Below are 24,225 nucleotides of genomic sequence, written 5' to 3'. Positions count from 1 at the left end.
ACTGCAAATTACTTTATCTGGATCATTGGCAATTTATAGAATTTGCATTTTTCCTAAGGAAGGTTTTTCTATTGCGCAGATATGTTTTTCACTGGAAGCAAGATTAAAATAAGCTAACAAAATGTGCAGGGGTTTTTTGTCATATTTAGTGCCTTTAGAATATCTTCTACTCTCAAAAGAGTCAATCTGTTAACCTCAATAATCAGTGCAAGGGAGTGCATGAAACAGTCATTTCTAAAATAGTTAAATGCATGAGTATAATATTATAAAGTTGCAGTAAATTTAAAATTTTTTAACCCAAATTTTCACTGAAACCTTATACTTAGAGGAATATTTGACTCTATGAATTCAGTGTAACAGAGCAATAATTGAAACATTTAGTGATTTAGTAATTGTTCATATTGCACATAATCCTGTTTTCCAAACATAAAACTTCTGTGTATAGGTCTTTTAGTTAGTGAAAAAAAAAATAGTACTTACTTAGGAAACTTTTTCTGTTTAGCTAATATGTATAGGGAACTCTTGGTTACCCACAGCAGGCAAATCTCAATCCACAAAGAGATTATAACTATCTTTGAGTGAGGGATTATCTTTTCTTTATATTTTCATAATTGTAGGCACAGACAAATAATAAATTTCATTGCTTTTGATGCCCTTGGATTAATAAGAGTATATTTTCTACTTTATAGGAAACTGTATTTTATCATCAAAAGAAAAAAAAAAAAAGCTGTACCTAGGAGTAATCCTTCCCAGAAGAGGTGACTACATTTGTTGACTAATAGGGTTTATTTATTTATTTTTTTAAATTCTATTCATTTATTTGACACAGAGAGAGAGAGACCACAAGGAGGCAGAGAGGCAGGCAGAGAGAGTGGGAGAAGCAGGCTCCCTGCTGATCAGAGAGCCTGATGTGGGGCTCGATCCCAGGACCCTGAGACCATGACTTGAGCCGAAGGCAGAGGCTTAACCCCCCAGGTGCCCCAACTAACAGGGTTTTAATATGTGGATTCTGGTTGTTGTTGGAAAAGTACCTACAAAATAATATTGTGGTGGATATAGTTAACAAGAAATGAAAGTGTAAGAGAGTAGTTTGGTAGAGGAAATACCAGAAAATACATGCTATACTTTCTGAATTATTTTTTTGAGACATAATTTGCATTTAGATCTTAATTGTACAATTCGATGAGTTTTTCTTTTTTTTTAAAGGTTTTATTTGTTTCACACACAGATAGAGAGTACCGGTAGGCAGAGCAGCAGGCAGAGGGAGAGGAAGAAGCAGGCTTTCCACTGAGCAGGGAGCCCGATGCGGGGTTCAATTCCAGAACCCTGGGATCATGACCTGAGCCGAAGGCAGAGGCTTAACCCTCTGTTTTAATGAGGCATTCAGCAGTGCAACCAGCAACCTAATCAATATATAGAACATTTCCATCACTCCAGCCAATTCCCTCATGTCCCTTTTCAGTCAGTCTCTCCTACTGCCTGCCCAAGGACAGTATTACAATTTCTGTCATCATAGATTAGTTTCGTTTATTCTTGAGTTTTTTTTTTATACATGAAATAATACAGTACATAGTTAGGAAATTTTGCTAATGAAAGAACTGAGAAAAAAATGCTAACACCTAGTCATTAGGAGAGGCCAGAAAGGTTTTGTCAAGGTAGAGGAGATTTATTTATATTGTTCATGGGCTCAAGGAGAAGAACCTGTGTAGGGAAAGAGCTGGAAGATTATAGAGGGCATAAGGTGTGTGGTTTCCCAAGAGTAGAAACATGTCTCTCCTGAGCTGGAGATAATAAGAAAATATGTAAACCTGAATTTATAATGGTGTCAGTCAACACCGTTACATTACTTTTTCTGGGAAATTATTAGCCGCTAAGGAGAAGGTTCGAGGGAATCAGAAGACATGATTTAGCCAGAATTGGTTATGGGCAAGATGGGTTCAACAGATAATAAAAAATGTAATGATAATTAGAGGAGAGAGAGAGAGAGAGAGAGAGTGTGTGTGTGTGTGTGTATCTATCCATCCATCTGTCAAGAATTGGTAGGGATGAAGGGAATGGCGGTTACTCTGAGTGAGACATTTACACCCACTGGTTATTTGGGATTTGAAGCTTGTGACCACTTTTAGCATAATGTCTGGGAGTAGCTATTGGCAGTTTATACTGAATTTTTTATTCTAGCTTAAAAGAGGCAACATGTTTATTTGAAGATAGCATGGTTAATAATCCTTCAGCAAGTTTGGGATATTTTTTATTTTGGTTTCTACTCCTACTGTTACCGTAGATGAACATAAAAATGCATTTGTTGATGAAATCCTTCCAAAATATATGAAATTTTTGTAGTTTCTAATCATAAAAAATACCTGGATCCCAGATTAAACCTGCCCAGAGATCTAGACCACTGTATACTACCAAAGAGGTAAATAGATTCTGACTTTAAATACCAGGAAGAATAGAGGAAGAAGGCAGCTGTCTTTCAAAACCCAGCTCTACAATGGTTTCACTAACAATCAAAGTGATGCCAGTTTCTAAATTGCCATCTATTCCAGAGACATTAATTTTACATTCATGTTTTACTGAAAACATTCTTTATGGACAGTCCCTGATATCTAATTTAAAAAATTTTCTTCCACTATTTATTTATTTTATTTTGGTCCATAATTTCTAATTCAAAGAATGTGATGATAGCTGCCTTGTTATCCCTGTTCAGTGATTATCCTTTCTTAATTCTTCAACATTTTGGGGGGAGCTTCTGCCCTTGTAGACCCAGATTTTCCTAATTTTCAGTGCTTTCTATACCTAAAAAATGCCTTTCTTGCCATCTTGAATGTTCTCCAAAAAGCATGGAAGAAAAGGCCAGGGTGACTATACTCTTAAGTGAAAATCACAGCCATTTCATGAATCAGGGGCCAGAGATCAGGCAAAAACATTCTTTAAGATTGTGCCATCTTCACATTTTTATTTAATGGTTACTCATTTATTAAGGTTGCTTATGTTCTAAATATTCTGCTCCTTGTGTAAGAGGTACTTAAGTGCTTTTCTTATATCCATTTGTTCTTTTTGTATTAAAAAAAATTGTCTCTTCCCAGCTCCATTAGTTATCAAAATCATTCTTTCTTCATGTGCCGGGATGCAGCTCAAAGGTTAACTTCTCCATCCAGCTTAATCAAGAGGTGATTGTACTCTGCTATCCCTGAGACACGCAGAATGAAAAGGTTATACACCCTGAATGTTTAGAACATTGTTTCAGCAGATATTAATTAGTGACAAATAACCCGAATTGATTCTGTCTAGATCCAGGTCAAGTGAACAAGCAGATTTTTGACTTCTAGCCTTAAATGCTAGAAGCCTGGCTTTTGGATTTTTCCAGCAGTAGATCCAGGGTCTAGTATCAACAGCTTGAATGAGTTAGACATTTGATTTTATCAGTCCCATGGAGGGTGAATGAGTAGTGTAGGCTCTGCAGAAGTGATTTACACTAAGCAAGCTCATCAGAAACTGATTTGTGGAGCAAAATGGCATTTTATCAATTTGCATTGGAGTAGAAAGAGCATGGACTTTGGATTCTCATAGAACAAGGTTTAATTTTCATCCTCACCGTTTAACATCTGTGTAATTTTAGAGATATAATTTAATCCCTTTGAATTTAATTTTTCTGTTCGTTAAATGAGTATAATACTTACTCAGGACTCTTCTGAGACATACATTGGCTGTATATGAGAAGGGCAACCTCCCTGGAATCTGTCACAGATTGTCTGTCCTGGTAAATACTGGTTTTTTTCCTTCACTACTGTTGAGAACAGAAATGTGTATCTGATAAAAGTTTGCACTTGTGGATAGATTCCTTCAGAAAGTCAGTCTACAAATTAAAGAATTATTTCATGAACATAGAATTACATAAAGGGCAATATTTTCTTCTACTAGTAGCTTAATGAATTGATCTTCAATCTAGGAATATTTCTAGATAGACAACTAATGTTAGTCATTAATCTTATTTTTTTTTTTAATTTTATTTATTTATTTATTTGACAGAGAGAAAGAGAAATAGCAGCAGAAGCAGAGGGAGAAGCAGACTCCCTACTGAGCAGAGAGCCTGGTGTGGGACTCTGTCCCAGGACCCTGGGATTATGACCTGAGCTGAAGGCAGACACTTAACTGATCAAGCCACCCAAGGACCCTAATTTTAAAAGCCTCATCTATGTGGGATGATGTCAGGTTTGTGAGATCAAGCCCCATGTCAGGCTCTATGCTCATCAGGGAGTCTGCTTAGGATTCTCATTTACCTCTACCCGCTCCTGCCATGCTTGCACTTCCTCTCTCTCTACAATAAATTAATAAATCCTTTTTAAAAAGCCTCATCTGTGCTGATTGTGGTAAGCACATAGGAAAAATTTTTACTGTTTAACTCTCCTTTTTCAATATTTCTTTTTTTTTTTTTTTAAAGATTCCATTTATTTATTTGACAGACAGAGATCACAAGTAGGCCGAGAGGCAGGCAGAGAGAGAGGAGGAAACAGGCTCCCTGCTGAGCAGAGAGCCCAATGCCATGCGGGGCTCTATCCCGAGATGTTGAGATCATGACCTGAGCTGAAGGCAGGGGCTTTAACCCACTGAGCCACCCAGGCGCCCCTCAATATTCCTTATTAATGCATAATTCTCATGTTGTAATCTTTACTAGAAGATGACATTCTTAGCTAATGGGCTCCTAATATATAATTTTTTTTTTTTAATTTATTTGACAGACAAAGATCACAAGTAGGCCGAGAGGCAGGCAGGGAGGGGGAGGGGGCAGGTTCCCTGCTGAGCAGAGAGCCCGATGTGGGCTTGGTCCCAGGACCTTGGGGTCATGACCTGAGCCAAAGGCAGAGGCTTTAACCCACTGAGCCACCCAGGCGCCCCTGGGCTCATAATATTTTGTGACACATTTTTGATTAGGCAGTTATTTTAGGATGTTCAGTCAGGTTTAAAGATACCTTAAATTTACCAATAGTGAGTGAGGTGTGGTTTCTACAAATTTATATTCATTCTTATTAACTTAAATTTCAGATGATTTTCAAGCCCTCATTCTGAAATGAGAAAACTTACTTGGTTGCAGTACTCAGCCTGCAGTACTCAGTTACAATTTTGGTTATGAATGGAATCTCATTTTGCAAAATAGCCCTGTGGTTTTTAAAATCTTATTTGTGATTAGCACTGTCTCAGACATCTTGTAAAACTTCTTTCCTCATTTTTCATCTCTCATTTTTTAATCTTTCAGCTTTGTTGAGGTCTGAAAGTAGGAATCAATGTGGGAATTCTTGCCTATGGCAAGGAAAGTAATTATACCCATTCTCAAGAAGTTTGAGTATGCTGTGGCATGTGGGCAACAAAATGACGATTACAATAGAATGTGCTAATTTCATTATTGAGCAATGTATCTGGTGTGATAGGAGCACAAAGTGCAGGTTTAGAAGAAGAAGAGTGATTCAGACTGAATGTGTATCTGAAGCTTAGCCAAGAAATAGATAGGTTTTTCCAAATTCTTCGCTTTACTACCCTTCTTCTCTGCCATTGTTACAGACCAGGATACCTATAAAATATGTAATAAAACAGCTTTAATTGCCAATTAATAAAAACAAGAGGTTTGATTGCTCAACTTTGGTTGGTTAGATAGTAATGCTAAGAGATCTAATAGCATAGCTCTGACTACTTTGTACCCTTCTCAAGTAATATCATATAGTGAATTCTTTTTAATGGCCGGAGTGTATCTATAAATTGGACCAGCATCCATCCCTTTATATTAATTTTTCATAAAGGGATAGAAAATCTGATTTTCACATCCTGTCAGCATTGCAGGAAAGTGAACCCACAAATAAGCATGCCCATGGAGAGAAGGCTGTGGTTCCATATCTACGATGGGTAGTACAGGTGAAAAATTACTAATATAATTTACTTTGCCATCACTATCCCTTTCTGAAAAATAATTCCTCACTAACAGAGTTGAACAAGACCATAAACAATTACCAAGAGCACATAAAAATAATATTTAGTTCAGCTTTGTAATGTGTTTATACTTAAAATGTGAATCTGGCTTGTTTGAAAAAGTGCTTTTTATCTAAGCGAATGCTGTATGTCCACTCTGACCTCTTACTTTAGATATGATATTTTTCAAAACCATAATTTTATTTGGTTCTTTCTTATTTATTGATGTTACTTCCTATTTGTTTATTGATTTTTAGCATAATTGTTTATGTCTTCGAGCATAGTTATGATAGTCACTTTAAAATCCTTGCGAGCTAATTGTAGAGTCTGAATCTCAGAAGAGCCAGTTTCCTTTGATTGTCTTTTCATTACATGTGAGCCACATTATGTTGTTTCTTTATATATGTGGTAATTCTGAATTATATACTGGATGTGTGAGCAATACATTATAGAGACTCTGGATCCTGTTTTATTCTCCTGAAGAATGTGTTTGTTTATTTGTTTGTTTTATGAGGCAGTTCATTCCAAACTTCATATCCATTGCTATGGGTAGTAACTGAAATTTCTATTCAGATATTTTAGCCTTAATTGGGCTTTTTAGAATCTCCAAAGTTTAGGTATATAGTTCAGGTTTCTGCTAGGTATTAGGCAGAGTTTATTATATACAGTGTTATCTCCCTCCTTCGTCCAGGTCTTTCTTTTCTAAGACTTTCCTCCTCAGTCTCCAGATGCTATTGTATCCCCATACTCAATTAGTAAGCCAGTTTGGGTCTTACTATTATTTATAACTTGAAGAAAACGGAGAGAAACCAAAAGAAAGCAGAAAGCAGAGAGGAGTTGCCAGTTGAACTAAGAAACAGAAGATGGCACTGGATGAATTCAAACAAAGTTCTGGTTTGTATAGGTCCCCTGGCCTGAGAGCCACATGAATAAATAAGATATGTGCAATATTTAATTTCACAATTTGTCAGTTTGAATTTTTTTTTTTAAAGATATTTTTTATTTATTTGACAGAGAGAGAAGGAGAGCACAAGTAGGCAGAGAGGCAGGCAGAGGGAGAGGGAGAAGCAGGCTTTCTCCTGAGCAGGGAGCCTGATGTGGGGCTCGACCCCAGCACCCTGGGATCATGATCTGATCACCCTGGGATCATGACCTCAGCCGCTTAACTGACTGAGCCACCCAGGTGCCCCTGTCAGTTTGAATTTTTATATGCGGGAAAGTTGATCTGTATGAAACTCCAGAATTAGAACTCTACTACAGGTTTTAAACTGCTATTACATCTTCTAGAATGCTACCATTTAGTATTTGTCAAATTTATTTGATATTCTCTGAGGTTAGCAATGTTTTTAGGACCTAATTCTGGTCCTGAAAGAATTTTTTTTTTTTACTGTTCCAGCTGGCAGTGTGATTTCTACCTCATATTGGAACATAAACTTATGAATTCCCTGGCTTTTGAACCTCACTGAGCTTCAGTTTTTATATCTGTAAATATAGAATGAATTATTGTCTCAGTAAACACTGTGAATTTATTAATGCCATATATATGCATGCATGTGTATGTTTTTGTGTTTAGATATGTGTGTGTGCTGTGTGTTTACATATATATATATATAATATTTGGCTGTGATTGATAATTGGTAAGTACTTAAAAAATGAAGTCTAATTTATGCCTACAATTTTTATCTAAATTGAAAATTAGGCATTTTTAATTGCTCTCTAAAATCTTAGAAAGCAGGAACCAGGTACCAAAATTCAGTATCTTTTTGTACAAACTACGTTAATAATATCATTAATACATAGGTAAACTGAAAATCATTCTAAGAAAAACCCAGATTACTATGTAGCTTTCCTGTCCTTCCCTTTACATAAGCATTCCACATTGAAGATTTGTGGCAACCCTACCTCTAGCAAATTTATTGGCTCCATTTTTCCAGTAGCATTGTTCACCTTGTGTGTTTGTGTCACATTTTGGTAATTTTCTCAGTTTTTCTAACTTTTTCATTATATCATTATGGTGATCTGTGATCAGTGATCATTGATGTTACTGTTCTAATTGTTTTAGGTCACCACAAACCACATCCATATAAGATGGCAAACTAAATCAATAATTGTGTGTCTTCTGACTGCTCGACTCACTGGCTTGTCTGCCATCTTTCCCTCTTCTCAGGCCTCCCTAGACCCTGAAACACAATATAAAAATTAGACCAGTTCATATACCTATATTGACCTTTAATTATTCAAGTGAGAAGCAAGAGTTGCACATTTCTCACTTTAAATCAAAAGCTAAAAATGGTTAAGCTTTGTGAAGAAAGTTGGTGAAAGCTGAGAGAGGGTTTTTTGTTTTTTTTTTTTTAAAACCTCAACTCAGAAGGTCAAGTTCTAGGATCAATGACAAATCAACCTTTGTGATGCTGGCAGGAGGATAGGTGTGGGTGTGGGTGTGTGATGGTGGTCCAGTGAAGGGAAGGGGGTAAGAGAAAAGAGCGTCACCAGTGTTTTGTTTAGTTTCTTTTCTTTTCTTTTCTTTTTAAAGATTTTTATTTATTTATTTGTCAGAGAGAGTGAGCACAGGCAGACGGAGTGGCATGCAGAGGCAGAGGGAGAAGCAGGCTCCCTGCAGAGCAAGGAGCCCGATGTGGGACTTGATCCCAGAACGCCGGGATCATGACCTGAGCTGAAGGCAGCTGCTTAACCAACTGAGCCACCCTCTTGCTTAAAACGGTAAACCTGAAAGCAAAAGAAAAGTTCTTGAAGAAAATGATAAGTGCTACCTCAGTGAGTACCTAGGAAAGCAGGACAATTTTACTGCTGATACGGAGAAAATTTTAGTGCTCTGGAGAGAAGATCAAACCAACCACAGCAGTCCCCCAAGCCAAAGCCTAATCTAGAGCAAGGTCCTAAGTTTCTTCAGTCCTAGGAAGGCTGAGAGAGAAGAAGCTGCAGAAGAAAAGCTAGCAGAGGTTGATTTGTGAAGTTTAAGGAAACTGACTTCATAACATAAAAGTGTCAGGTGAAGCACCAAGTGCTGATTTAGAGCTGCAGCAGGTTATCTAGAAGATCTAGTTACAATCATTAACGAAGGCAGCTATGCTAAACAACGTATTTTCAATGTAGAACAAAATAGCCTTCTAATGGAAGAAGATGTCATCTAGGACTTCAGTAGCTAGAGAAAAGTCAGTTTCTAGCTTCAGAGCTTCAAAGGACAAGCTGATTCTCTTGTAGGAACTAACTTGAAGTTGAAGCCAGTGCCCATTCTGAAAATCCCAAGGCATTTAAGAATTATGCTAAATCTACTCTGCCTATGCTCTAGAAATGGTACAACAAAGTCGGGATGACAGCACAGCTGTCAGTGTGCTGTTACAGTATGGTTTACTGAATATTTTCACCCTGCTTTTGAGACCTCCTTTTCGGGGGGGGGGTGCGGGAAACCCTTTAAAAACTGACTGCTTATTGACAATGTGCCTGGTCATTCAAGGGCCCTAATGGAGATACGCAATTAGATTTATTGTTCTTATGCCTGCTAATAAACCATTCATTCTGCAGTCTATAAATCAAGGAGTAATTTTGACTTTCAAGGAAAGCTACATAGCTTATGAAACATCATGAAAGATGTTTCATAAAGCTATAGCTTCCATAGAGATTGAGTGATTCCTTCGATGAATCTGGGCAAAGTCAACTCAAAATCATCTGCAAATGGTTCACCATTCTAGATGCTATTAAGAACAGTTTGTGATCTGTGGGAAGAGGTCAAAATATCAACATGAACAGGAGTTTGGGAGAAGTTGATTCCAACCCTCATGGATGACTTTGAGGGCTTCAAGACTTCAGTAGAGGAAGTAACTGCAGATGGGGTGAAAATAGCAAGAACTAGAATTAGAAGTGGAGCCTGAAGATGTGACTGAATTGCTGCAAGTTCATGACAAAACCTGAATGGATGAGTTGCTGCTGCTTTTGGAGGAGCAAAGAAAGTGGTTTTTTACAATGAAATCTACTTTGGTGAAGTTGTGAAGATTGTTGAAATGATAATAAGTACTACATAAGCTTAATTGATAAAGCAGAAGTAAAGTCGACAGGATTGACCCCAGTTTTGAAAGAACTTCTACTCTGGGTAAAATGCTATCAAACAATATCTCATGCTATACAGATATCATTCATGAGAGGAATAGTCAATCAATGCAGCAAACCTTATTGTTGTCTTATTTTAAGAAATTGCCACAGCCACCCCAGCCTTTAGCAACCGCCACCCTAATCAGTCAGCAGCCATCAACACTGATGCAAGATCTTCCACAAACAAAATAATTATAACTCACTGAAAGCTCAGATATCATTAATATTTTTTAGCAAAGGTATTTTTAAATTAAGTCATGTACATTTTTTAGACATAGTACTATTGCACACTTGGTAGACTATAATATAATGTAAACGTAACTTTTATATGCTTGGGAACCCCCCCCAAATTACTTGCTTTTATTGCCATATTCACTTTATTGCATTGGTCTGAAACTGAACACAATATCTCTGAAGCATATCTGTATTTGTGTCAAATGAATAATTAATAGGATAAGCAGCCATCTTACGGGAAGTTAGGAAACAAATATTTAGAGATTAAATATGAAAATAATTCATATTTTGAAAATCAAAGCATGTGTATCTAAAGTTTACATTTATTATAAAAAGGCTAACTCTAGTTTATCATAATTTTGTAATACTCAGATTTGAAAGAAAAAAGGGGAAAAAAGCAAGTTATAAACAGGATTTTTTCAGAAGAGAATCTTGTGTTGCATTTCTTAAAGGTTATATATAATCAGTTCTGACTCCCAAGTCATCCTGGAAAGATACAGTGAGAATTGTTATTCATAATAATGATTAGGTCACATGATGTAACTCCTTAAACATGTACATTCTCCTCCACAGATTATACTTAATAAGCCAGGGAAGGGATTAGATCATTTTCAAAAGATTTTTAAGAAAGATTAAAATAAAAAAAATTAAGATATTTATCTATTTCTTTGAGAGAAAGTATGAGTGGGAGGGGCAGAGGGAGAGTGTCACAAGCAGATTCCATGCTGAGCACTCAGAGCCCAGTATGGGGCTTGATCCCAGGACCCTGAGATCATGACCTGAGACAAAACCAAGAGTCAGATGCTTAACCAGCTGTGCCACCCGGGCACCCCAAATTTTAAAAATGTTTTGTCTCCTAGGTTTACTTTAAGTTCATAAGAAAAGTTAATCAGAACATTTTTGGGACGCCTGGGTGGCTCAGTTGGTTAAGCAGCTGCCTTCGGCTCAGGTCATGATCCCAGCGTCTTGGGATCGAGTCCCACATTGGGCTCCTTGCTCGGCAGGGAGCCTGCTTCTCCCTCTGCCTCTGCCTGCCATTCTGTCCGCCTGTGCTCGCTCACTCTCCCTCTTTCTCTGACAAATAAATAAAATCTTTAAAAAAAAAAAAAAGAGCATCCCTTTTTATGAGCATTGTATGATTCATATATAAAGAATTTTTAATTTCTTTCTATTTTCTTACTAGTGTATAGAAATGCTACCCATTTTTTGGCATTCATTTTGTATCCTTTCACTTTACTGAATTTCTTTATTACTTTCAATAGTTATCGGTGGGGTTTTTAGGGGTTTTCTATGTATAGTATCATGTCATCTGAAAATAGTGATAGCTTAACTTCTTACCAATAACTTAACTTCTTTACCAGTAATTAACTTAACTTCTTGTCTGATTGCTGTGGCTAGGACTTACAGTACTAAGTTGAGTAAAAGTGGCAAGAGTAGACATCCTTGTCTTGTTCTTGCCCTTACAGGGAGAACTTTCAGTTTTTTACCTTTAAGTGTTATCATATTTGTGCATTTTTCATATATGGCCTTTATTATGTTGAGGTATGTTCTCTCTAACCCTAGTTTGTTGAGAGATTTTATCATGAATGGATGTTGAATTTTGTCAAAGGCTTTTTCTAACATCTTTTGAGATGATCACATGATTTTTATCTTTGTTTTGTTGAGCAGTGTATGATGTTGATAGATTTGTGAGTATTGAACTATCCTGTATCCTTGGAATAAATCATTATTCATTGTGGTGAATGATCTTTTGAATGTATTGTTGTGTGCAGTTGCTAACATTTTGTTGAGGAGTTTTGCAGCTGTGTTCATCAGGGATATTGGACTGTAATTTTCTTTTTTCTTTCCTCTCTCTCTCTCTCTCTTTTTCCCACAGTGTCTTTTTCTGGTTTTGGCATTAAGGAAATGCTGGCTTCATAGAATGTATTGATAAGCTTTCCTTTCTCTTTTTTATTTTTTATAGTTTGAATGTGGAGTAGTTTGAGAATGATAGGTATTAACTATTTAGATATTTAAAAAATAAACTCTTTAAATATTTTAAATAGAGGGGGTATAATTCCCTTCTGGAACCACGTGGTCCTGGACTTTTGTTTGTTGGGAGGTTTTTGATCACTGATTGAATTATTTTTTTTACTAGTATTGATATGTTCCAATTTGCAGTTTCTTCCTGATTCAGTCCCAGGAAAGTGATGTTTCTTCTAGGTTGTCCAGTTTCTTGGCATATAATTTTTATCAGCATATAACTTTTCATAGCAATCTTTTATAATCCTTTGTATTTCTATGGTATCAGTTTTAACTTCTTCATTTTTTACTTATTTCAGTACTGTATCTTTTTTTCTTGATAGTTGTTTTTTCTTGATAGTTGTTTGTCTTTTCAAAGAAACAGATCTTGGTTTCATTGATCTTTTCTATTTTTTCATATCTCATTTATTTCTGCTCTGATTTTTATTATTTATTTCCTTCGGTTAACTTTGGGCTTTGTTACTTCTTTTTCTTTCTCCTTTACGTGTAAGTTTAGACTGTTTATTAGGGATTGTTCTTGTTTCTTGACGTAGATCTGTATTGTTATAAATTTCTTCCCGAACTGCTTTTACTGTATCCCAAAGATTTTGGACCATTGTGTTTTCATTTTAATTTTTCTCCAGATACTTTGTGGTTTTACCTTTGCTTTCTTCATTAATCCATTGGTTGTTTACTAAGATGTTATTTAGCTTCCCCGTCTTTGTGTTTCTTCCAGTTCTTTGTTGTTGTTTTTCCTTGCAGTTGATTTCATTCTTTTGTGAAGAGAAAACATGCTTCTTAAATTTATTGAGACTTATTCTGCGGCCTCATATGTGATCTGTCATGGAGGATGTTCCATGTGCACTTGAAAAGTGTGTATTCTCTTGTTTTGGGGTGGAATGTTCTGTATATGTCCGTGAAGTGCATCTATCTCATGTGTCATTCAAAGCCACTGTTTCCTTATTGATTTTCTGTCTCAATGATCTATCTATTTATGTAAGTGGGGTGTTAAAGTCTCCTACTATTATTGTATTACTGTCAATTTCTCTCTTCATGTCTGTTAATCTTTGTTTTAAACAGTTAGGGATCGTGTTTGGGTGTTAAATATTTACAGATGTTATATCCTTTTGTTAGATTGCCTGTTTTACCATTATGTAATGACCTTCTTTTGTCTCTTATTACAGTTTCTGTTTTAAAGTCCTTTTTGTCCAATATGAGTATTGCTACCCATTCTTTTTTTTACTTCTATTAGCATGAGTATTTTTTTTCTATGCATCCACTTTTTTTTTTTTTTAAGATTTTATTTATTTATTTAACAGAGGGAGAGAGAGAGAAAGAGAAAAAGAGCAAGTGCAATCAGGGAGAGCTGCAAAGGGAGAGGGAGAAGCAGGTTCCCCACTGAGTAAGGAGCCCAATATGGGGCTCCATCCCAGGGCTCTAGAATCATGACCTGAGCCAAAGGCAAACGCTTAATGTGCCAGCCAGCTGTCCCTCTGCCCATTCACTTTTAGTCTATATTTGTCTTTAGGTCTGTAGTGAGGCTCTTGTAGGAACCATACAGATGAGATGGATCTTGCTTTTATTCACTTAGTCACTTAGTGCCTTTTGATTGGACTGTTTAGTTTTTTTACACTTAAATTATTTATAGGTATGTACTGTTTGCCAGTTTGTTAGTTGTTTTGTGGTTGTTTTTGTAGTTCTTCTCTGTCCCTTTTTTCTTTTCTTCCTCTCTTCTGTTGTGGCTTAATGGCTTTCTTAATGTTATGCATGGATTCCTTTCTCTTCATTCCTGTATATCTATTAAAGGTTTTTGGTCTGTAGTTACCATGGGGATCTTATACAACATCTTGTGTATGTGGCAGTCTATATTAAGGTGGGGGTCACTTAAGTTTTAACACATTATGAAAGCACTAATTTTTTGTGTACTCTATGTTTTATGTATATGATGTTATATTTTGCATTTTTAAATGTGTATAACCCTTGACTAATATTTTTGATATAATTGATTTTACTATTTTTAAATTTTTTACTGACTTTATGAATGATTAATCTACTGGCTTTACGTTATATTTGTTGTTACCAATGAAACGTTTTCCTTTCATTATTTTTTTATTTCCAACTTGTGGCCTTTTTTTTTCACTTAAAGAAGTCCCATTTACATTTCTTGTAAGGAGGGTTTCCTGGTGATGAACTCCTTTAACTTTTGTTTGTCTGGGAAGCTCTTTATCTCTGCCTCAATTCTGAATGATAGCCTTGCCAGGTAAAATGTTCTTGTTGTAAGTTTTTCTTCTCAGCACTTTGCCACTACCTTCTGTCCTGCAAAATTTCTGCCAAAAAAATAAACTGATGTTCTTATGGTATTTCCCTTGCATGTAACTATTTGCTTTTCTGTTGCGGCTTTTAAGATTCTCTCTTTATCTTTAGTCTTTGTCATTTTAGTTATTAAGTGTCTTGGTGAGGACCTCCTTTGATTCGTGTTGTTTGAGGCTCTCTTTGATTCCTGAACAGACATGTTTATTTCTTCCTCAGATTAGGGAAGTTTTCAGCTATGAGGTTTTAAAATAAGTTTTTTGCCCACCTCTCTCTCTTGCTAACTTCTGACACCCTTACAGTGTGAATGTTGTTATGCTTGATGATGTTGCAGATTTCCTTCAGCATACATATAGATATAAATGCATATATAAAATAGATGCTGTTCACCTTGGTTTCTTTCCATTACCCTGTCTTCTGAAGCACTGATCCTTCTGCATCCTCTAATCTGCTACTGATATGCTCTAGTGTCTTTTTCAATTCAATTATTAATTCTTCATCTCTGCCTAGTTCTTTTTTTTAATTCTGTATCTCTTTTTGAGGTTCTGAATTCATCTACTCTTCTCTCAAGTGCTGTGAGTATCTTTATGACTATTACCTCGGACTCTTTATCTGGGAGTATTGCTTATCTCTGTTTCATTTAGCTCTTTCTCTATGGTTTTGTTTTATTCTTTCATTTAGAACATATAACCCTATCTCCTCATTTTGTGTAACTCTCTGTATTTATTTCTATGTATTAGGGAGGTCCGCTATATCTCTGGTCTGAAAAATAGTAGTCTTGAGAGAAGGAGCCCTGTAATCCCCCTGTAGAGCAACTCCCCCTGGTGACCAGAGCAAGGTGCTGCAAGAATGTCTCTCATGTGGACTCCATGCACCCTCCTGTTGTGGCTGAACCATGATTGCCATGGGTACACTGATGGGCAGGGCTGGACCTTACCTCAGCTGATTGCAAAGACCTGCTTCACCTGCTGTGGTTCACTGGTGTTCAGCTGTTGTCCTCTGTGTGGCCTGCTGAGAGGGTAGGCTACAATGGATACAAGCTTGCTGGTGGGCAGGCCTAGCACTTAGCCTGTCTATCTACACTTAGTTTTGGGGACAGCTGTAGTGTACTATTGGACAGAGTTTGCTCCTTGTGCAGCCAAGAGGCTCAGCTATGGTAGCTATAGATACACTGGTGTGTAGGGTTAGCTTTCCTGTTCCCGAGGACAGGAGTCACTTCCCAGGGGCTTCAGTTTCAGCCAGGGCTGCCTTCGGGTGTGGTGGCATGGGAGCCTCTTTTGGAATGCTTAGGCAGGGCACTGGATACTAGCAAGGTAGATGGAGAGTGTTAGCACTGGGTCCCACAGTGTCAGGCTATCTAGACTAGGGGAGGACAAGAAAAGTGGTGCTTACCAACCCCTTTGCTCCCTGAGAAAGCTTCTGTAGACTCTAGCCTCTCTGGCACACATCCTAAAATTAGTCAATAAATCTCCTCCAGACTTTCAGACTACTGTTTCTATGCTGTGTCTTGGGCTGAGTTATTTGGTGTGCTGGTTCTGTAAAGGCTTGGACCCAGTTTCCTATTGCCCTCAAGCTCTCCTGGAGTTAATCACTGCTGGTTTTTAAAGGTCCTGGTTTTGAGCCCCATTGGTTTTTAAAGTCCCTGGAGTTTAGCTTCCCCCCTCCCCAGGTTTTCAAAGCCAGATGTTCAGGGACTGTCTCCCCACTGTCGGTCTTGGAGTGGGTGTGCTTGTAAGGGGTCTAATCCCTTCACTCCGATGTGCTAGTGATGTCTCTTCTATTTGTATTTAGTTGCACTGGGGTCTGGTACCTGACTGTTTCCATCTCTCGTACCATTTTTGATGTGGACTTCTCTCTACATCTAGCTATGGAGATACATATTGCAAGTCATTAGGTTGTTTTCAGAGTTAATTGCCATGCATGGTGTGTCCATGGGACTAGATGAGCTCAAGATCTTCTGCTCTGTATCTTCCTTCACCAATATTTATTATACTTACTTTGATGTTAATTTGCTGTTTTCCCAAAAGAATGGGACTTAGGGAAAGGAGAAGAAAGAAAATAAGAAGCCATTTATTCTTATATATGTAGGTCAATTTACTGGTTTATCTTTGTTTCATTTGAATATTGCTTGGAAGAGTTTATTAGCATAGAACAGATCAAATTTGATAGAATGGGGAATAAGATTCTTTATTTTTCAACAATTAAATAATTCTCTTTTGGAAGCTGTAATTTAAATCTTACTTGGCCAAACTGTTTAGAAAAGATTAAAAAAAATCCTATGAAAAAGAAATTTATGGGAAGGAAAAATGTCATTTTCTAAGAACATCTTGGCTGTAAAAAGCCTGATTGTTATCCTATAAAAAGGTCAGCAAATGGAAAATGGGTATAAATAAAAGGAGACAACTTCAGCAAGACAAATTTGGTGGTGTGACAACTACATGAATGCTACTTAAAGTTAGACTTGTTGTTTTCTGGGGAGAAGGCTGTTACAGTAAGACAGCTTACAAAAGTGGTACTGGAATTGGTCAGCTGAAATTTCAAGTATCATATTTTTAACAACAATAGTAATAATAATGAAAATAATAATAAAAGTTTCTTTGAAGCCTAATATTTTACCTCTTTTCCTGTATAGGTAAAGTGTTTTTTCCTTTTGGTGTCTTTCAAGATTTTAAAAATTGATTTTCTGAAGTTTGAATATGATATACCTAGGGATAGATTTTTGGCATTTAATCTACTTGCTATTCTCTGAAATTCCTGGGTCTGTAGTCTGTGTGTTGAAGGTTATTTTCAGTTTCTTATGAAAACATCCATAATAAAACTTTGTTTTGATAGTTTTGATTAATATTTAGGAATGTTAGGAAAGACTGCAGCATACCATTAAATTGATGGGTTACTTACCTGTTTTCTTCTCTAAGCAATGGAGAAAAGTGGTACAACCTCACTTTTTAAAAAATTAATTAATTTGGGGCACCTGGGTGGCTCAGTGGGTTAAAGCCTCTGCCTTCGGCTCAGGTCATGGTCCCAGGATCCTGGGATCGGGCCCGCATCAGGCTCTCTGCTCAGTAGGGAGCCTGCTTCCCCTCCTTTCTCTCTGCCTGCCTCTCTGCCTACTTATGATCTCTGTCTGTCAAATAAATAAATAAATAAATAAATCTTTAAAATAAATTAATTTATTTATTTTAAATTTCTTTTCAGTGTGCCAGAATTCATTGTTTATGCACCACACTCAGTGCTCCATGCAATATGTGCCCTCCATAATACCCATTACCAGGCTCATCCAGCCTCCCACACCCCACCCCTTCAAAGCCCTCAGATTGTTTTTCAGAGTCCATAGTCTCTCATGGTTCATCTCTCCCTCCAATTTCCATCAACTCCCTTTTCCTCTCCATCTCCCCGTGTCCTCCGTGTTATTTCTTATGCTCCACAAATAAGTGAAACCATATGATAATTGATTCTCTCAACCTCACTTTTTGTAGAATTTTATCTTGGCACTTAAAAAAATTTTATTTATTTATTCATTTGTTTATTTACTTATTTATTTGTTTAGGGAGAGTGTGTGTGCATGTAAATGGGGGGAGAGAGTGGGACAGGCAGCTCTGTGCTGAGCATGGAGCCTGATGCAGAGCTCAAGATTATGATTACGACGCTGAGATTATGACCTGAGCCGAAATCAAGAGTCTGACCTTAAACAACTGAGCCACTCACGCATCCCTGTCTTGACAATTTTATGCTTAAAACAGGGTTATCTAGAAATTGAAATATTAATATCCATCTACATTTTGAAATATGCAACACTTTGTTACACTATGTTACGTTATAACTTACACATGTCTAAAACTGAGGTTCATGTAGACTAAGCAAAGAATGTAAAATTCATGTGGACAAATAGCACATTTATCTTGGTTATCCCCCTGTCCCTACCAATTAACACAGATCCCTATACATAGGTACCTTTGTACTGTATCATAATCAGTTGCTGCGCATTTAAAATCTTGGGTTCAAAAATCCCATTTTCTAACCACAATGACATGTCCTTCTAACTGAATTTCTCTACCTTACTCAAAAAGTCTTCGCATGACAATAGGAAGATCTGTCAGCCTTCTTCTCTCTGGTCCTTACTCCCTCCTTTCCCAGCTTCAAACCCATGGTCTTTAATTGTGATTAGATCTTTAGAAATTACAACTTTTATTTTTCCTTTTTCTTAAGTAGCAAACTCCAAATACCTATAAATTCAGCTATCTACCTACCCTGGACTTACATACAACTGAGCATAACTAGAGAAAAAGTATACAACGATTATGTGTGATATAAAGTGCCTGATCACGAATCTCAGATGAACATTCCACCACTGCTCAGAAATCCTACAATATGGCCCTACTAAGTTCTTTTCTCATATGCTTACATTTTCTCATTGAAGCAAATTAGGGCGAAGAAATGTGTTTATAAATTATCATATGATCTCCCTGATATGAGGAAGTTGAGAGGCAAAGTGGGGGTTTTGGGGGGTAGGGAAGGAAAAAATGAAACAAGATGGGATTGGGAGGGAGACAAACCATAAGATCTCACAAAACAAGCTGAAGGTTGCTGGGGGAGGGGAGTAGGAAGAGGGTGGTTGGGTTATGTCCTTCCCAAAGGTGAGTGCTGTGAAGTGTGTAAACCTGGTGATTCACAGATCTGTACCCCTGGGGCTAATAATACATTATATGTTAATAAAAAATTAAGAATTTTTTAAAAATTAAATTGAAAAAAAATAAAAAAGAAACGTGTTTATAAGACTCTCATCCATAGAGTTTTATGGCACATTTCATCTCCTACACCATCCTCTCCTACTGTAGCCCTGGAATCGTATTTAGGTCAATTAATTTATTAGCCCATGTGGACTGCTAATAATAATGGGAACAAGGCAGTTTTTCCTTACAAGTTAAGGTGGCTGTCTTCAAATGTCTGTCATACCAGATAAATCGATCAGAGAAAGACAGTTACCATATGATTGATCTCACTGATATGAGAAATTTGAGAAACGACAGGATCATAGGGGAAGGGAGGGAAAAATGATGCAAGATGAAGCCTGGGAGGGAGACAAACCATAAGAGACTCCACAAAACCTCTCCACAAAACAAACTGAGGGTTGCTGGAGGGGAGGGCGGGTGGGAGGGAAGGCCTGGCTGGGTGATGGACTTGGGGAGGGTATGTGCTATGGTGAGTGCTGTGAAGTGTGTAAGACTGATGAATCACAGACCTGTACCCCAGAAACAAACAATACATTATATGCTAATAATAGTAATAAAAAAAGAAGGGTTACCCTCAAGGTTGAAGCCATGGTTTTAAGTGTCATTGACTACTTAATTACCAACTCCATCACTGTGGATATGTACCTGCAGTCCTGTCAGTACCACAGGTAGTGGTTAGGTTTTATTGCATTTGGTTTCACTCTCAGTAATTTGGGAAGGTATCCTTTGAGGTTTTAGCAATTACCCAAAACATATGCTGTTTTTCCAACAACATCAAATAGATTATGTAGAGTTTGTTACAAGAATTTCGATGCTGTTCTGTAACTTGCCCTCTCATAATTTTGAATTAAAGATGTAATTAGACACTGAATTGTTAGTGTGTATGCTGCATGTCAACTCTTCTCTGCGATGTTCATGATGCAGCTTCATGTGTTGGTGTGTGTACTCCTGTTTGTTCCATGCTGCAATTCTTAGACTAGACTGAGGTATCATATGGAAAGTTTTATGAGAATGTATTTTCTCCCGTTTTGTGAGAGTGTGGTCAGTCTGTTAAAATTTCCCCAGAACATAAGGTTAATACCTAAGGGATCTACAGCAACCATATGTAACTTCATTCATAATTGGTCTCATTTGCTAGGTGGCTCTGTTTTCACTGACAAATGAAAACATTCAGACTTAAGACTTTTCTTATTAAAAAAAAGAAAAAAAAAGAAGAGAAGTTTTATTACCATTTTATGTTTTAAAGTCATTTTGGGTCGCCTGGGTGGCTCAGTTGGTTAAGCATCCGACTTCTGGTTTCAGCTCAGGTCATGATCTCAGGGCCCTGGGATGGAGCCCTGACTCATGCTCCCTGCTCAGTAGGAAGTCTGTTTGTCTCTCTCTGTCTTTCTGTCCCTCCCCCCAACTCATGCTCTCTCTCTTTAAAATAAATAAAGAAATCTTTTAAAAAATTAAAACATAAAAGTCAGTTTCTCTTTTCATATTTGGGACTAAGTGATAATCTGTCTGCTACCTTGATAGGAAGAACATTGAGATCATTGACAGTAGACAGGCTATAATTCTAAATTATAATATTTCACTTCTTATTATAGTGCATTTATAAAAATTACTGTTTTTAAGTCTCCTTTGGCTACCCACTTCTCTTTATTTGTGTAACATATTAAATGCTTTCCAGGTTCCAGCCAGTCCATTGATTCAACTGGCCAGTTGAAGATCATCCCCATAGCAGCTCAATTAGAGCAAATAATGTCTCATTATCTAGCAGCTGTGTCGAACCGTGTGGCTGGTGGAGTCATCTAATCATACAGCTAGAATAGCTCTGCCATGTTCTTGTAGATACAGCCAGAATCACCTACCTAGCCCCCTACTGTGGCTAAAAACCCTGCAAGGCATTTTTTAACCTATGGTGTCCTTGAGAGTATTTGATTACATTGTCAATAGGTGAAGGGGTTATATTTTGGAGCCTGGATTTTGAATTTAAATCACCAAGCAAAGTCTATTAATGCAGAAGTTTTAAAATTTATAGTTTCCTCAATGAATACATTTTAAAATTATACAGGTAACCCTATATAATATCCTTCCTGTGAGGTTAGCTTGTATGCCAGCAAAATTTAAAATGAATTAAAAAAAAAAAAACCACTCTGGTTGCTCTGAGGAGAAGTCACTCAGGTAAATCTACAGAAATAAGATACTAAATTGCAATATGTGTTCTGTTCATCTGTTTCAGTTGTGTATTTGCTTGAAACTAATTTGCTGGTTAAGTTAGCATTTCCCTTTAAAATAGCCTTTTATCTGAGTAGATAAAACATATCTATAACTTTTCATTAACTGGGGCATAAACTTTAAATACAGAAGACTTAACGACACACTCACACGCAGAGTTTGGCAGTTAAATTTTTTCAGCATCAAGTATAACTACTTTATAAATTTCATGCTCAGCAAAAATACCAGATTATTTGAATAAGTCTCAGAGAAAACTCCTCTGAAATGTTGTCTCTGATTATTGGACTAACTCTAAAAATTTAAATAACGCTTATCTAGTTTCTCTCAATTTCTCAGAAACTTCACGCTCTCTTATGTCTATATTCTCTTCCCCTGAACTGCATCTTTGCCATCATCGCCATGCTCAGAATTCTCCGTCTTAGAAAATGTATTTCCATAACCCTACTTTCCTCCATTCTTTACACTGCCACTTTCTTTCTCCTCTTCCTTTTTTATAGCCAAACGTCTTGTAAATGTTTATCTATAATCAGTTTCGATTTCTGCATTTCTAATAATGCCTTTCTGTTCAGGGTCTGCTTTTTCTTCAAGCTTCAGCCCTCCCTTAGCATTCCCCCCCACCAAACCTCAAAGATTTCTCTTAAGATCTCCAGAGTCCTATACTCCTAATGCAGTGGGCCTTTTAAGTTTTCATTTTACATGATTTCTCTGGTGAATTACAAGCTACTGACGGTTCCTTCCTCCAGATTCTGTTTTCTTGCCTTCCACACTTACAGCCCTTGCTTCTTTCCTACCCTTGGATTTCCTCTGCTGGCTCACTTTCTCATCTGTCGATACTTCATATGCTGGAGTTCCTTGAGCCTCAGGTGGCATCTATCTGTACCAGTTCTTTTGTTTCCCTCGCGTCGTCATTTGCACCCATGGCTCCCATTGTCTCATGTGTGCTAATGATCCTCAAATTTACACCTCAAAACCAAAACATTTCTCTGACATCCATTTCTGTATCTGTCGAGCTATATACTTAAAAATCTTCCTCTGAGTGTCACATAGCACTCCACCAAAATTTAGTTTGTCCCAATAAGTACTCTGTAATTCTTCCACAAATTTTTACCCCCCCCCACCGCTTTTTTTTAGCAAGTGCCGTCACCATCCATTCAGTTGCTTAAGCCAGAAACCTGGGAGTCATTGTTTATGCTGTCCTCTTTTCATTCTCCAAACCAGAATATCTACTATTCCTTTCATGTTAAATGCCCTGTCTAAATGCCTCAAGTGGCTCTCCATGGCACCTGGGGGAAAAAAACCCCTTCATTTGGTGGACCAGACTCAGCTAACTGCCTGTTAAATTGGCAGACCGTATTCCCTTTTTCCTGTGCTCCATTGACAGGCTTTTTCTTGGGTCTCTCAAACACATTTTCCGTTTTCTGATTCACAGCCATACGTAGTCTTGTCTCTACTCAAAACTCTCTCCATTGATTAGCCAATTTTTATCCATTCTTCAAAATTCAGTTCCATTTTTTGTCCCTGGAGGCTATCTACTACATGTTTGATATCACCAACTTTCATAGCACTGTTGTAATTAAGTAGTTAGCTGTTTTTATATTTGTATTAATGGTCTTACTTCCCCACTAGAATATAAAATTTATTAGAGCAGAGAATATGGTTATATCCCTAACTCGAGACGTAATGCCTAATATGTAACATAGAGGTTACTTTTAAAAATAACTACCAAATTAATAATTACCTAATAAATAAAATTCTTCTCTGTTTAGATTTCAAAAAGATAAATGTTACAAAAATTAAAACAATACAAATACAGTGTTTGATTTTATGCCTAATAAAATAACTTGTTTAGAGTTTTAACTATCACATTTTTTTTAAAGCTCTCTGTTAGTCACACTTAAGGAATTGAAGTAAAACTGTTTTTGTTGATTAGGTTGAAAATCGTCCAGTTACTGTATTTTAAATTGTGAATTAATAGTTTATAAAGACTTTCTTCTTTTACTCTACAACATAGCATACATATTTAACAGGTTTCTTTTAAAGATTGATTGGATAGCAACAAATAGATTTACAAATAAGTACAATCAATGAAAAATAATGCTAAAGACTAATGAATTTTGCAAAATTAAAAATTTTTTTGAAAGTATAGCAAAAATAGGTAAGCCATTTCGTAGGTGTTGGGGGGGTTATATCCCTTTCTTTTAAGGTCTTAAAGCAAAAATACAAATTCTGAAAGAAAATACTAGCTCATTGACCCCACATATTTAAATATCCTAAAGATACTTGGGGGACCCTAGCCTTTTATTTTCCTCTGGGCTCTTTTCAGCTCTTAAGTTCTGTAAGTACTTGAGCATACTAGAGTAACATTATCATATGTATTGTTTGGAAAGGTCACTTTATTCATAAATCTTTCACAAATAACTAAAGCTTAGCACTTTAAGTAACAAATATTTTTTCTATATATTTTATTGTTTATTGATTCTAATTTAATTCATGGTGATCAGAGAACACGTTTTTTATTATTTTAATACTTTTACATTTGAGACTTATTTTATGATACAAATATGTCTATTTTGTTAGTAATGTGTGTACTTGAAGGTTGTACATTTTATATTTGCTAGGTGTAGTGTTACGTAAATACCAATTAGATTAAAGTAGTTGATAG

General features: G+C 36.7%; 1 protein-coding gene across 4 annotated transcripts in view; it reads left to right on the top strand.

Annotated features, from left to right (window-relative positions):
- ALCAM (activated leukocyte cell adhesion molecule) overlaps nt 1-24,225 on the top strand; it is a 207,452-nt gene that overhangs the window by 85,139 nt on the left and 98,088 nt on the right. The window contains exon 1 of one of the 4 annotated variants that reach the window (XM_032350168.1): nt 4,190-4,212. The exons of the other annotated variants lie outside the window; for them this stretch is intronic. Within the exon in view, the coding sequence (XP_032206059.1) occupies nt 4,203-4,212 (10 nt within the window). The 5' untranslated portion in view covers nt 4,190-4,202. Of the gene's footprint in view, nt 1-4,189; nt 4,213-24,225 lie in introns of those variants that run through there. 4 annotated transcript variants of the gene reach the window in all.

Source organism: Mustela erminea, chromosome 1, assembly GCF_009829155.1.
Source record: "Mustela erminea isolate mMusErm1 chromosome 1, mMusErm1.Pri, whole genome shotgun sequence".
NCBI classification, from domain to species: Eukaryota; Metazoa; Chordata; class Mammalia; order Carnivora; family Mustelidae; genus Mustela; species Mustela erminea.
Note: the sequence above shows the minus strand (reverse complement) of the source record. Positions and strands in the feature narration are given on the sequence as shown.